General features: G+C 42.4%; 1 protein-coding gene across 1 annotated transcript in view; it reads left to right on the top strand.

The window, feature by feature from the left end:
- Positions 1-9,799, top strand: part of LOC137769601 (aromatase-like) — a 38,089-nt gene extending 28,290 nt beyond the window's left edge. The window contains 5 exon segments of the mRNA XM_068551585.1: positions 875-989; positions 4,972-5,086; positions 5,526-5,688; positions 8,129-8,370; positions 9,551-9,799. Coding sequence (XP_068407686.1) covers positions 875-989; positions 4,972-5,086; positions 5,526-5,688; positions 8,129-8,370; positions 9,551-9,799 — 884 coding nt within the window.
- Positions 9,800-12,856: the final 3,057 nt, after the last annotated feature.

Here is a 12,856-nt window from a genome sequence, read left to right as displayed (position 1 = left end):
TACAGACTTATGTGTATTTCCCTCTGCTCACTGGGTCCTCGTTAAACTCTCATTTGGCCTGAGGGACCCAGTGCACCGAAGAGGAAAGGACATGGCCCTGAGGTCAGACAGAACTGAGCTCCAGCCTAGGGACTTCCTGCCACACTGGCTCTACGGTGTTGGGCAAGCTTCTTCATTTCTGTGACCTGCAGCTTCTACAGCTGCACAATGATGACATTCTCACTCCCCTAGCAAGACTGTAAGGATTAAATGAAATCTCTTTTGTAAAGCACCTTACCCTGATCCTGGTATTTAGCAGTTGAAAATAAATGCCTCTTCCCTTCCCTTGTTTATAATTTGAAAAAAGCAGGGGTTTTCTTTTCTCTAGTATTCAATTTAGTTCAAGAACATCCATTAAGAGCTGACTGTGCACGAGACTCAGGACAAGGTACTGAAGATTTCAAGAAGAATTCTACACTCTGGACTGAAATATAAATAGCAAAGTGGTGAGGCTTTTTGCCTTTCCAGGTACCAGAACTGAGGACATAATGGCCATAATTACTAGTACCCTTCTTATTTCCCATGGTCAGGAAAATAGGAGGGAGCTGGAGGCTCAGCCAAGGAGAAGTATGTGAGATTCTAGGCTGTGTCTCTAGCAGACTTGAAAACTGGCAAATCTCTAACTAACTTGGCCAATTTAGAAGACAAGCAGAATAAATTGGTCTTGATTTGTTTGGTGGCATTCATGTGGCTGAAACACCCAGTGAAGGTGGAACCTTGCCCTGCTTAGAGTCCCAGATGGTAGGAGAGTCTCCAGGGGATTTTCTCTGATCAGTGTACAGTTCTTGGGCTCACATTGTTGCTCATCTGCTCTGATCTTTTTCTGTTTTTCCAGAAAGAGCCATCGTGGTTAAAATCCAGGGTTATTTTGATGCATGGCAAGCTCTCCTTCTCAAACCAGACATCTTCTTTAAGATTTCTTGGCTATGCAGAAAGTATGAAAAGTCTGTGTAAGTAACACATTTTGGAATATTTATCAGTGAGATTGATTTGTGTTGTGTCTTAGCTATTGCTGGCCTCTTCGGCAAGCTTTCTCCTCTCCAGAACCACAGGGAGCTGTTGATTAAGTTGCTGATGAAACATTTCTTATAGCAATTTGGCAGCATGTGGCCAGACCACAGAGGAAAGGAAGCCTTTGGCCCAGGGCAGTTTTCCCCTAGGAGGCTGAGAACTCCATCTCTGGAACTGTGACACTGCAGTGTATTTTGAGTTGAAGAGAAAGGTTGGCTGAATCTATCATTATTATTTGTCAAAATTCTCTCTACATGTCTAGAAAAATGGAAACATGAAATCATACTGTTGTGCTGCTTCTGAATGAATTTAACTTAATTCAACTTGTAGGAACTGACAGTAGTTGCAAAAGAATTGTTTCATGATGAACGTTCATGAGGTGTGTTTGTTTATTTAGTTATGTATCTTCGGGGACCCTAAAATTGTCATTGAGTGGCTTTGCTTTGGTCTCAGACTAGTCTAGCAGAAGACTGGACAAATGTCTAATGGCCTATTGGATAATCAATGGGTTTTTAGAGTGTAAGTAGCCAGCCACTATACGTGCCACCTCTAAACACCAGTGTAAAGTCCAAGGGATCTAGAGGTAGACAGACCTGGTTTGCATCCTGTCTCTCCCACTTAGTAACCATATGGCCTTGGGAAATTATTTAAAGTAAAATATAACCCACCTTCTGGGGTGGGGATATAGGTTAATGAGATCCTATATGTAGCGCAATTAGCAAAGAGCATGACATATAATAGGCAATAAATATGGTAGCTTCCCCCATCCCACAGTTCATATCTTCCCCAGATGTACCCGACTATCTTAAATTCTTCATTTCTAAAATTTCCCAAACTTGTTTAAAGGCCCAACTTTATCCTGTTTGTGTATTTTGAAATTCAGTAATATTAGTCTCCAGGGAGGACGTCAACTTGATTTTGCTTTATATATTCTCAAGTGGTTGGTGAGTATCAGGTAGATGATTTGGACACTTGGTTCTTTATATTGAATACATTTCACTTAGCTTATTGTGATCTGAACCAATAAGATAAAGGATTCATCCCTTCACTGTGGTCAGGTTTGGTGGTAGTCTGAAGAGTCTCACTGTATAGTTCTTGGAGGTTAGTTTAACTTTGTTATGGTCAGAAGGCCCATATAAATTTATGTATAACAGTTTAACTGTATAACAGTTTCTCTTTGATTTCTTTAAATTTAGCTCAGCAACATTCCATCTCTACATAATATTTGCCAATGGTTAGTGAACTAGTTTATATATCTTCTATCTCCTACTACGGTAAAGACCTAGAGAAAGCTTTTAATCTCCTTCCACAATGCCCCTGCAATAACGTCAATTCTTTCTTCACTGAGGCATAATTGACATATAACATTATGGTAGTTTCAGGTGTACAGCATAATGATTCAATATTTGAATATACTGAGAAATGATCATCACATTAACTCTAGTTAACATCTTTCACCATACATAGTTACAAAATTTTTTCCTTGTGATGAGAACTTTTAAGATCTACTGTCTTGGCAACGTTTAAATATGCAACACAGTATTATTAACTGTAGTCACCATGCTGTACATTACATCCCCATGACTTACTGAGCATATAACTGGAAGGAAGTTTGTACCTTTGACCCCCTTCACCCATTTCACATCCACCCCAACCCCCAACCCCCATGGTAACCACCAATCTGTTCCCTGTAACAATGAGGTTGGGATTTTTGCTTTTGTTTTTGTTATTGTTTTTATAAGATTCCACATATAAGTGAGATCATAGACTATTTGTCTTTCTCTATCATACCAATACTTTTTAAAAATATTTATTGAAAGGATTATGTGACATCAGCTTCCTTCCCTATTTATTCAATTGTATATTTATGCCTCTTTGAATTCCCAATATTAGAGCAGTATTATTTTCTACTTTTTATTTTGTCAAGTGTAAGGCTTTTCAGCCTCAGAATACATTAAATAGGTGTTTGTGGCCTGGACTAGTAACCTTGCCACCATTATTTTGGTATAAAGTACATTCAGAGTTCCAAACAACAGACTCACAGAGGCATTCTTGTAATACAAGTTTGTAAGTCAGAGACTTCCTATTTCCTAGAAACTGCCCTTGATCTCAGTTCTCCTAGTTTTTAATGGCATACATATTCAAATACATACATTTAAGCAGAAGCAACTTTTAACCTGAATAGGAGGACACAGTGGATATTCACAGGCCCCTGAATCTGGCCCAGGGAGGAAGTAGATGCTTAGAAATGGATGCAGCTCTATCAAGAAATTCTCTATGAATTCAAAGTCTAGGGGCATTTCAATACATCCCAGACCATTTGGGGGCCACTGCTCAGGTAGGAATGCTATGAGCATTTTAGCCCCCCATTGAATAAGTGTAGGAGATACTCAACAAATATTTGCAGAACAAATGGATGGGTAGATGAATGAATGAATGTGAATATATCCCTGCTGTATATCTGGAATGGTGTGTGTGTGTGCCTATAAGCATACTCACAGAGATAAACAACAGTAGGCATCCTTATTTAGAAGGACACAATGAAAATACTACCCTGAAGAATATCTCTCAGAATGTTTAAACATCTTCCTTGAGATGCCCAAAAAAACTTTTAAAAATAGGAGGAATCAGGCTTCCCTGGTGGCGCAGTGGTTAAGAATCTGACTGCCAATGCAGGGGACACGGGTTCGAGCCCTGGTCTGGGAAGATCCCACATGCCGCAGAGCGGCTAGGCCCGTGAGCCACGACTACTGAGCCTGCGCGTCTGGAGCCTGTGCTCCGCAATGGGAGAGGCCGCGACAGTGAGAGGCCCGCACACCGCAATGAAGAGTGGCCCCCGCTCGCCAGAACTGGAGAAAGCCCTCGCACAGAAACGAAGACCCAACACACCCAAAAATAAATAAATAAATAAATTTATTAAAAAAAAAAATAGGAGGAATCTTAAAGAATCCTCCCTTACTTTCCTACTGAACTACAGTAAACACAGAGACTATTTAGGTCAACAGAGTATTTAAGTGTGTAGGCAACAGTGCCAACAAGAATTTGAAAGAAAGGTTTATTGTACATTTAACATAATACAGAATAGTGTTCCCTGAGATTGGCGGGAACAATACAATTATACGTGAATGCATACACTTAAAGACAAAGTCAAAGATAACAGAATTGAGATCTCAAGGTGGCCTTATTGTTCATCTAGCCTGATCCCTTCACTTTAAAAGAGACATAAGACTCAGAGACTTAAACTAGGTTATGTGGAACAACAACAACCTGGACCAGAACCTGACCCTTTATCCAAGGTGCTTTTCCCTCCTCCACACTGTCAAAATGCATATGCATATTGATGCAGCCAGTCATTCGTTCAACAAATATTTACTTAGTCTTACTATGAGGCAGAAACTGCAAGGTATGAGATAAATATCAGGAAGAATACTTCCTATGTAGAAGAGGAACCTCAAACTCAATAGTCTTAGGGACTATGAAGATAAAAGTAGGCTGGGTGAATATAAGACACAGGAAATGCAGGTGCCCATGGCAGACTGGAGAGTGCATGCTCCCACTAAAGGCATTCACTGGCTTTGGTTTTTGATGTTTAATTTAAGCACTGTGCTGGCCCAATCAAATAGCAGAAAACATAATTGGATTTAGCCATTTGGTACCAGTTTTCAACCCTTAACTACAGTTACAGCCTTGATTTTGCTACCACTGCCGAGATATCTGGGCTAACTCTGGTTCCTTAACATGATATAATGTGTATGTAATTTAAGGATATCTGTGAAGAATTAAGTATAAATTCAGTTATTCATGAGCACTAATGGCTTCCACTAAAGCAGATCATTTTATTTTTAAACATGGCAAACAAATCCATTTATCTAGATGTCATATCTGTGTACAAGTAGATAATATTTTCACTGCTTTTTCCAGCAAGGAGTTGAAAGATGAAATGGAAATTCTGGTAGAAAAAAGAAGACGCAGGATTTTCATAGCAGAGAAACTGGAAGACTCTATGGATTTTGCCACTGAGTTGATTTTGGCTGAGGTACAGACCTGAACTACCCATAATTCCCATACAACATATGTGTATGACTGACTGTGTATCAGTGTCTAAAAATTCTCTGTTAATTGTTGCATGTTTCTGCTTTTGACTATATGCTCCAGTATTTCTATAACGCCTAATCCAATAGCCCCCAATTAGACATCAGGTAAGATTGACCTTTAAGACTGAAACTTCTGTGTTTCTGCACAATAAAAATATGTAAACTGGGGAGTCTAAAGACACTAAACACATAGGTATTTGGTTAAGTTCTTCAGCTTTGAGCTGAAGATTGTTAATGCAAATGTCCATCATCCGTCCCAGAGACACATAGTTTCTCTGATTTCATTTTGTTGAGGTTATTAATCCTTGAGTGCCACCTCCCCTCCTGTTCTGAACCGTTCATTCATGTTGCCAAAGTTTCTCCCCACTTTCAATTGTTCAGAAACGTGGTGACCTGACAAGAGAGAATGTGAACCAGTGTGTACTGGAAATGCTGATCGCAGCACCGGACACCATGTCCGTCTCTGTGTTCTTCATGCTGCTTCTCATTGCAAAGCACCCCCAGGTTGAAGAAGCAATACTGAAGGAAATCCAGACTGTTGTTGGTAAGAATTTATCAAACAAATAGTAGAGATTAGAAAATAATTCCTTTTGAATATCTGCTACTATGTCCTAAAATTCTTATGTCAAAAATCTTTTCTGGAATCCATGCAGAGAACAATAAAGCAAATCATTGTGTCATATTTTCATTACGCCAGACAGGTTTCTGTGTTTTCCTAATATAAAAAAATACACGTTCATTGGAAAAACTCCAAATAATAGAGACATGTATAAAGCAGAAAGTACTATCTCCTGATCTCTTCCGCTCTCCTTCCCATTCCCCAGGGGGAATCACTGTTAATATTTTGATGTGTATTCTTCAAGGTCTTTTCTGATGGGCACATGAACACATATATGCGGTTCTATTTGTCTGTGTTTAAAAAAACATGGGATCATCCACAAGGATTTGCTACCTTATCAGTGACAAAAGGCTTTTGAGGGTCCACCCAGGGAAATGGCTATCATTATTGCAGTGTTTCTGGGTTTCAAGCAGCCCGTTCTTCCAGGTGGTGGCAGAGGGAGGAGGAAAGGGTGATGACAGCAGAGGCAGGGGAGCGAGCAGTTTCCCTCCCCCACCCTCTCCTCCTCCTCTGCAGGAGAGCCTCCAGGTCCCTGCTCAGCTCTTCCCAACTCTGCCCCCTCCCTGCTCTGCCTCTGCTTCAGCATCACTCTGCCACTGCTTCTGATATCCCCACCCTTCCCTGGAGACACTGCCACGTTCAGAAGAAGTCAGAATTGCTTTCTGGAGAAAACAGAATGCCTTATTTGGAATGTGCTTCACATAAGTAATCTCTTTAGGAACACATTTCAGACACATGCGAAGGGGTATCAGTAATGATATAGATTTTTCTATCTTAACTTTACAGGTCTCTGTGAAACAACCTATTTTGTTGTTAAAAGGCACCATGTATTTCTTAAACTTTTTATCTTATTTATCTTTAAAACCATTTGAGTGCTGCTTGAAACAGATGACATGGGGAAATTTCATACAAGGATTAAATATGTGAAAGTGTTCTGCAGATGTGTTGCCATAGGACGGCCACTGCCTAGGAAGGTAGATAGCAAGGAGCCAGAATGACATCCGGGTTTCAAATTCTGGAATGTTTTCTCAAGCACCCTTTTCAGGTTATGGGTCCTGTGCCAGGTGCAAGGGCACCGCGGTGAACAAGCCAGTGCCATCCCTGCAGTCCTGGGGCTCTCAGTCTCGTGAGAAAAATAGAATTCAAGAAACAAGCTCAGTGGAGTGAGAGAGAGAGTCACAGAATGATGGGGGTACAGGCAACACAGGGGAAATTGCTCTTGAGATCATAAACCTTTAATACAATTTCCTTGAGAGGTGAAAAGTGCTTGCGCCCCATGATGTTCCCTTGATGCTTCAACAGACCTCTGCACAGATGGAAAGCCCAAACAACCACTAGCACATGTGTACGTGTTCCCTCTAGACCCGCATGCCTGGTAATTAATTCCAAGGGTACACCTTTGGTTACCTACTCCATCATCTACCCTCTACCTCCCCACCCCAGATAAACACACCCCATTAAACTCTTAAGTGTACAGAGAGCAGTATGTGAGGGGCTGGGTGGTTAGAGCTCTCTGACTAAGTGAGACCACTCCTGAATAACATAGTTGTACAGGAGACAGAGCTGCCTCAGGCCCCTGGGTTGATTTTGATTCTGCAGAAGTGATACCCCATTTGAGGATGCTTTGAAGTTTTGCCAATTCTGAGAGTAATCTGAACCTCTCTGACGAGTGTGAGGCCAACCTGAGACATCGGGGGGATCCGTCAATCCCCAGTTCACCCAGGGCTGATCTAAGGCACCCCTTTTGTTGTGGTGGGGAGAGGGGGTTCTTGCCACACTACCACACCAGGTTGTTCTTGATGAGATGAGGAAGAGGGACTATCAGTGATATTTTCTAACAAATGACTGCACAGGATACCAGAAGAGAAAATTTCTTTCAACCTGATTAAACTTACCATCTCACTTTGACTGGAAAAGGAATGAATGCCTTCTAGAATTTAGAGTAGGAGACAAAACTCAAGAACCCCAAAGGCGGCAAGTAAATGTTTGAAGCAGTTTGGGTAGGTCTACATGATGCTGCAGAGAGGGTGTCCCTCTAAAGGGCTCATCAGCCATTCAACGTCAGCTCACTGTTGCCATGTGGGGATGTGGGTCCAATTTTACCTGGTTTTTTTTTTTTCTAGAAATTTAGACTTTAATATGAAAACCCCAGGTATTAAGAAAATTGACTTCAAATCTGAATTTTCATAAGATACTCTGTGGACCAAACATAACATATTTTACCCAAGTTGCTGGTTTACATTAGAATTATAGATATAAATTGTTTCAACCAAGAGAAAACTGTTCTATCGAAAGTGTAGTATTTTTAATACTGATCGTATATTGAAACTAACCTGAGCTTTGACTATTTTATCTTCTTCTACAGGTGAAAGAGACATAAGGAATGATGATATTCAAAAACTAAAAGTGATGGAAAACTTTATTTATGAGAGCATGTGGTACCAGCCTGTCTTGGACCTGGTCATGCGCAAAGCCCTAGAGGATGATGTCATCGATGGCTACCCAGTGAAAAAGGGGACTAACATTATCCTGAATATTGGAAGAATGCATAGACTCGAGTTTTTCCCCAAGCCCAATGAATTTACTCTTGAAAACTTTGCCAAGAATGTAAGAGCCCTTCCTTAAAACTAAGTTTGCCACTCTTGAAAACGTCAACTGTTAAATCCTCTCTGTTTCTGTCTTTGCACCATGTATATTTCATTCTATTTACTCATTCTCTTCACACCTCACTAGGAAAATACATTTCCCCTAGTTTGGAACATGGCCACCATGTCTGTCCTCAAGCCAAGGGGGCTGGCTCTCCAGCTCTCAGGAATGTCTTCATGGAGGCCACACAATATGTCAAAAGGTGAACAATTCAGGCCCTTAATTTGCCTAAAATGAGGCGAATTTTGTTTAACCAACCCATATTTCCATTTAAACTTATCACCTTGTCACCATGTAGATTCAGCCATAGCATCATAGAAGTCAAGGAAATCCACTTCTGCTTCAGATGGAAATCAAATGAGAAGAAAAGATTTGGTTTTCGCAGTGGGCCTTTGGTTTCCCAAATGGCCCCACAAGCACTAGGCCCCATTCTAAATAGAACTTGGTAATTAGAAGAGCCTCATCTTGTTCTTTTTCTATAACTGAAGTGTACTGGTGATTATGCCTCCATTATGTCAAATTCTAGGCAATGATTTGTTTTAACCTGAATTATCCAAATAGTTCCCGCTATGCTCCCTTTTTCCATTTGCATATGGGGAAGAGATATGATCTTAGTTAAACCAGTTCTCTAATTCATTCCATTTCTATATAAGCAACCCATGCCATGTTGGTAATTGGTCAAAAATAATTTATTGAGCATCTATTACGTGCCAGGCACTATGTGAGCCCAAACGGGGATTAAAAATATTTAGATCCTTGGCACTAATAGGTGGGGAATCCACAAGTTTGCCTAAATTAGTCCTTTTCATCATGTTATATGGCCTGGCACAAAAAAAATCTTTGCCTCAATGACTGGCAGAACAGCAGTAAAGCCATGGCCTTCCCACAGAGCTAGTTGAATATTTACATGAAAAGCAAAGCTGGGGATTGTTTGAAGTTGTGTCCATATCACAAAGGGTGAATCAAACTGGAGGGAGAAAGAGGCTTATCTGAGTTACAGTCATTCCTCTCCATGAAGGAGCAGTATGGCCAAGTCACCGAAACCGAGCATCCTGACTCACAGTGTTTTCAGGATGAATCAAACAGATATGCATGACTCTAGCCTTTACTTCTCTGGCTAATTGTCTGATCATTTTCCTAGGTTCCTTACAGGTACTTTCAGCCATTTGGCTTTGGGCCCCGGGCCTGTGTGGGAAAATACATTGCCATGGTGATGATGAAGGTCACCCTGGTCACACTTCTGAGACGCTTCCACATGCAGACGTTGCAAGGTCAATGTGTTGAAAAGATGCAGAAGAAACATGACTTATCCTTGCAACCAGATGAGACCAGTGACCTGCTGGGAATGATTTTCATCCCAAGAAATTCAGACAAGTGCTTCGACCAGTAAAAAAAGTTTGGTCAGTCCCTGCCCTGGAGCACTTCTCAACAGTATTCCACATGGAAACCACCCACATTTGCCAGGTAGTCCTCCTCCCATGAACAACCGTGGCCTCTGGACTTTTATACACTTACTTCCTGTGGGGTGTCACCGGTCATCTGGGCGCATCCAAACCAGAAACCAGACTGCAGGAGAAAATACGGAGGCCAAGATTTGTGCAGGAAACTGCAGCCCTAAAGGCCCAGTTCCACAAAACACGCTTTGGAAAAGACAAGCCATCAGCAAGACTCATGCCCGACTCCTCACTGTCCTGCCCTGAGACGGGAGCTTTGTAATGACTGAGGCAGAAGCACTCAAGTCAATTACAAAGGCCAGGCCAACACTGGGTACCTAGGGCTAAACACACCCACTAGTGTGAATAAACGGTTTTGATTTTGTTTTCGGTGGGTTGGGGACTGCAATATTCACACCTTTGGAGAAATGCTTACAAATACAGCATTTGACTTTTGCTATGTATTGTATTCAATTAACTCTTGTTTATTCACATGTGATTTGTTGGTGGCAAAAGTTAAATCAAAGACTATCCTTCCCCAATCTCTCAATTTATGCCTCAGCCAGACCATATATGTGCTGTAGGAAAAAAATTCAAACGATGTGCTTCAAATTCAAATAAAAGTTCATTTTTCATGTCTACATTGTTGCTTAGCTCCATGAGTGGACTAAGAAAGAGAATACCTTAGGTAGTAGCACCTATTAACTCTTATCACAGCTTCAGTGATTTGGGGGAGGGGAAGTCTCTGAATCTATATCTAATTCTACAACCCAGTGAGTTCAAACTTCTAAGGAGTGCTCCTCATATACCATTATCCTTCTCCCTCAACATTTCTCCCCCTCTCTTTCTTTCCATGATCCCAAAAGCAAAGAGCAACAGATCAGTAGAAAACGTGGCTAGGGTAGAACCCCTGCAATCACATTTTAAACTAGCTCAGATTTAACAGTTACCTTAGAGATTTAACAGTTATCTAGTTTATCTAATCACTACATGTAGCCATGAGTAAAATGCACACCTCGGAATTAGCTCTTGAGAGGAAATCAAATAGATGAGTGAATTTTCCAAATACCAGCTTCCTTGTGTTATATCACCAATAGGAACGTATCTACTGAAGGTCACTTAAAAACTGAAAAATTAAATTCATTTAAAAACATGTAAATGTTTGCCAGTATGTCAATATGAATATTCTTCTCATCCTGCTGCTTGGCAATAGGGCAACAGCTGAGTGTAAAATGAGAGTGTAAGCTCCTCAAAGTGGGAGCTCTTTTCCTTCTTTTGGAATCCATGCCTGTCCCCCATTCTTACTCTCAAGATCAGTACTGAGGATTACCTCAAGATGGCAGAGTAGAAGGATGGGCACTCACCTCTTCTTAAGAGAAAACCAAAATCACAACTAACTGCTAAACAACCACTGACCAAAAAAAACGCTGGATCCTACCAAAAAAGACACCCTACATCCAAAGACAAAGGAGAAGCCACAACGGGATAGTAGGAGGAGCGCAATCACGATAAAATCAAATCCCATACCTGCAAGGTGGGTGACCCACAAACTAGAAAACAATTATACAGCAGAAGCTCTCCCACTGGAGTGAAAGTTCTGAGCCCCATGTCTGGCTTCCCAGCTGGTGGGTCCAGCAATGGGAGGAGGAGTCTCCAGAGAATCTGGCTTTGAAGGTCAGTGGGATTTGACTGCAGGACTTCCACAGGACTGGGGGAAACAGAAACTCCACTCTTGGAGGGCACTCTCAAAATTTTTTGTATACCAAGACCCAGGGGAAAAATGCAGTGACCCCATAAGAGACTGGGCCAGACCTACCTGCTAGTATTGGAGGGTCTCCTGCAGAGGCAGGGAGCAGCTGTGGCTCGCTGTGGGGACAAAGACACTGGAAGCAGCAGTCCTGGGAAGTACTCATTGGCGTGAGGCCTCCCAGAGGCCAGCATTAACCCCACCAAACAGCCTATAGACTCCAGTGCTTGGTTGCCTCAGGCTAAACCACCAACACTAGGAAAAAGAGCCCCACCCATCAGCAGACAAGCAGATTAAAGTTTTACTGAGCACAGCCCTGCCCACCAGAGGGACAAAACCCAGCTCTACCCACCACCAGTCCCTCCCGCCTCATCCACCAGAGGGCAGGCAGCAGAAGCAAGAAGAAATACAGTCCTGCAGGCTGCAGAACAAAAACCACAATCCCGGAAAGTTACACAAAATGAAACAGCAGAGGATTATGTCCCAGATGAAGGAACAAGATAAAAAACCCAGAAAAACAACTAAGTGAAGTGGAGATAGGCAACCTTCCAGAAAAAAATAATCAGAATAATGATAGTGAAGGTGATCCATGATCTCAGAAAAAGAATGCAGGCAAAGCTCCTCGCCGGATCTGTGGATCTCTCCGACAGTCGGGCTGTCTTTGAGGACCCTGCCCCGTGACTGGGAGAGACGCAGCAAGCCTGGCGTGGGGTGTGAATGAGGACGCAGTGGGGCAACTGCCCGCTGGCATCCTCTGCACTGCCCTCTGCCCCCCACCCAGTGTGGGAAGTAAAGATCAAACCCAAAGGGAGGGAGGCTGGAGGCAGGAGCTGGCAGAGTGATGGGAAGGGCATGAACTGGGCTGAGAGGGTCTGGTGCTCCAGCCAGGTGTCAGGCCTGAGCCTCTGAGGTGCGAGAGCCGAGTTCAGGATATTGGTCCACCAGAGACCTCCCGACCCCTCATAATATCAATCAGCGTGAGCTCTCCGAGAGATCTCCGTCTCAACACAAAGAACCAGCTCCACTCAACCACCAGCAAGCTACAATGCTGGACACGCTATGCCAAACAACTAGCAAGACAGGAACACAACCCCACCCATTAGCAGAGAGGCTGCCTAAAATCATAATAAGGTCAGAGACACCCCCAAACACACCACTGGATGCAGTCTTGCCCACCAGAAAGACAAGATCCAGCCTCATCCACCAGAACACAGGCAACAGTCCCTTACACCAGGAAGCTTACACAACCCACTGAACCAACCTTATC

Source organism: Eschrichtius robustus, chromosome 1, assembly GCF_028021215.1.
Source record: "Eschrichtius robustus isolate mEscRob2 chromosome 1, mEscRob2.pri, whole genome shotgun sequence".
NCBI lineage: Eukaryota > Metazoa > Chordata > Mammalia > Artiodactyla > Eschrichtiidae > Eschrichtius > Eschrichtius robustus.
Note: the sequence above shows the minus strand (reverse complement) of the source record. Positions and strands in the feature narration are given on the sequence as shown.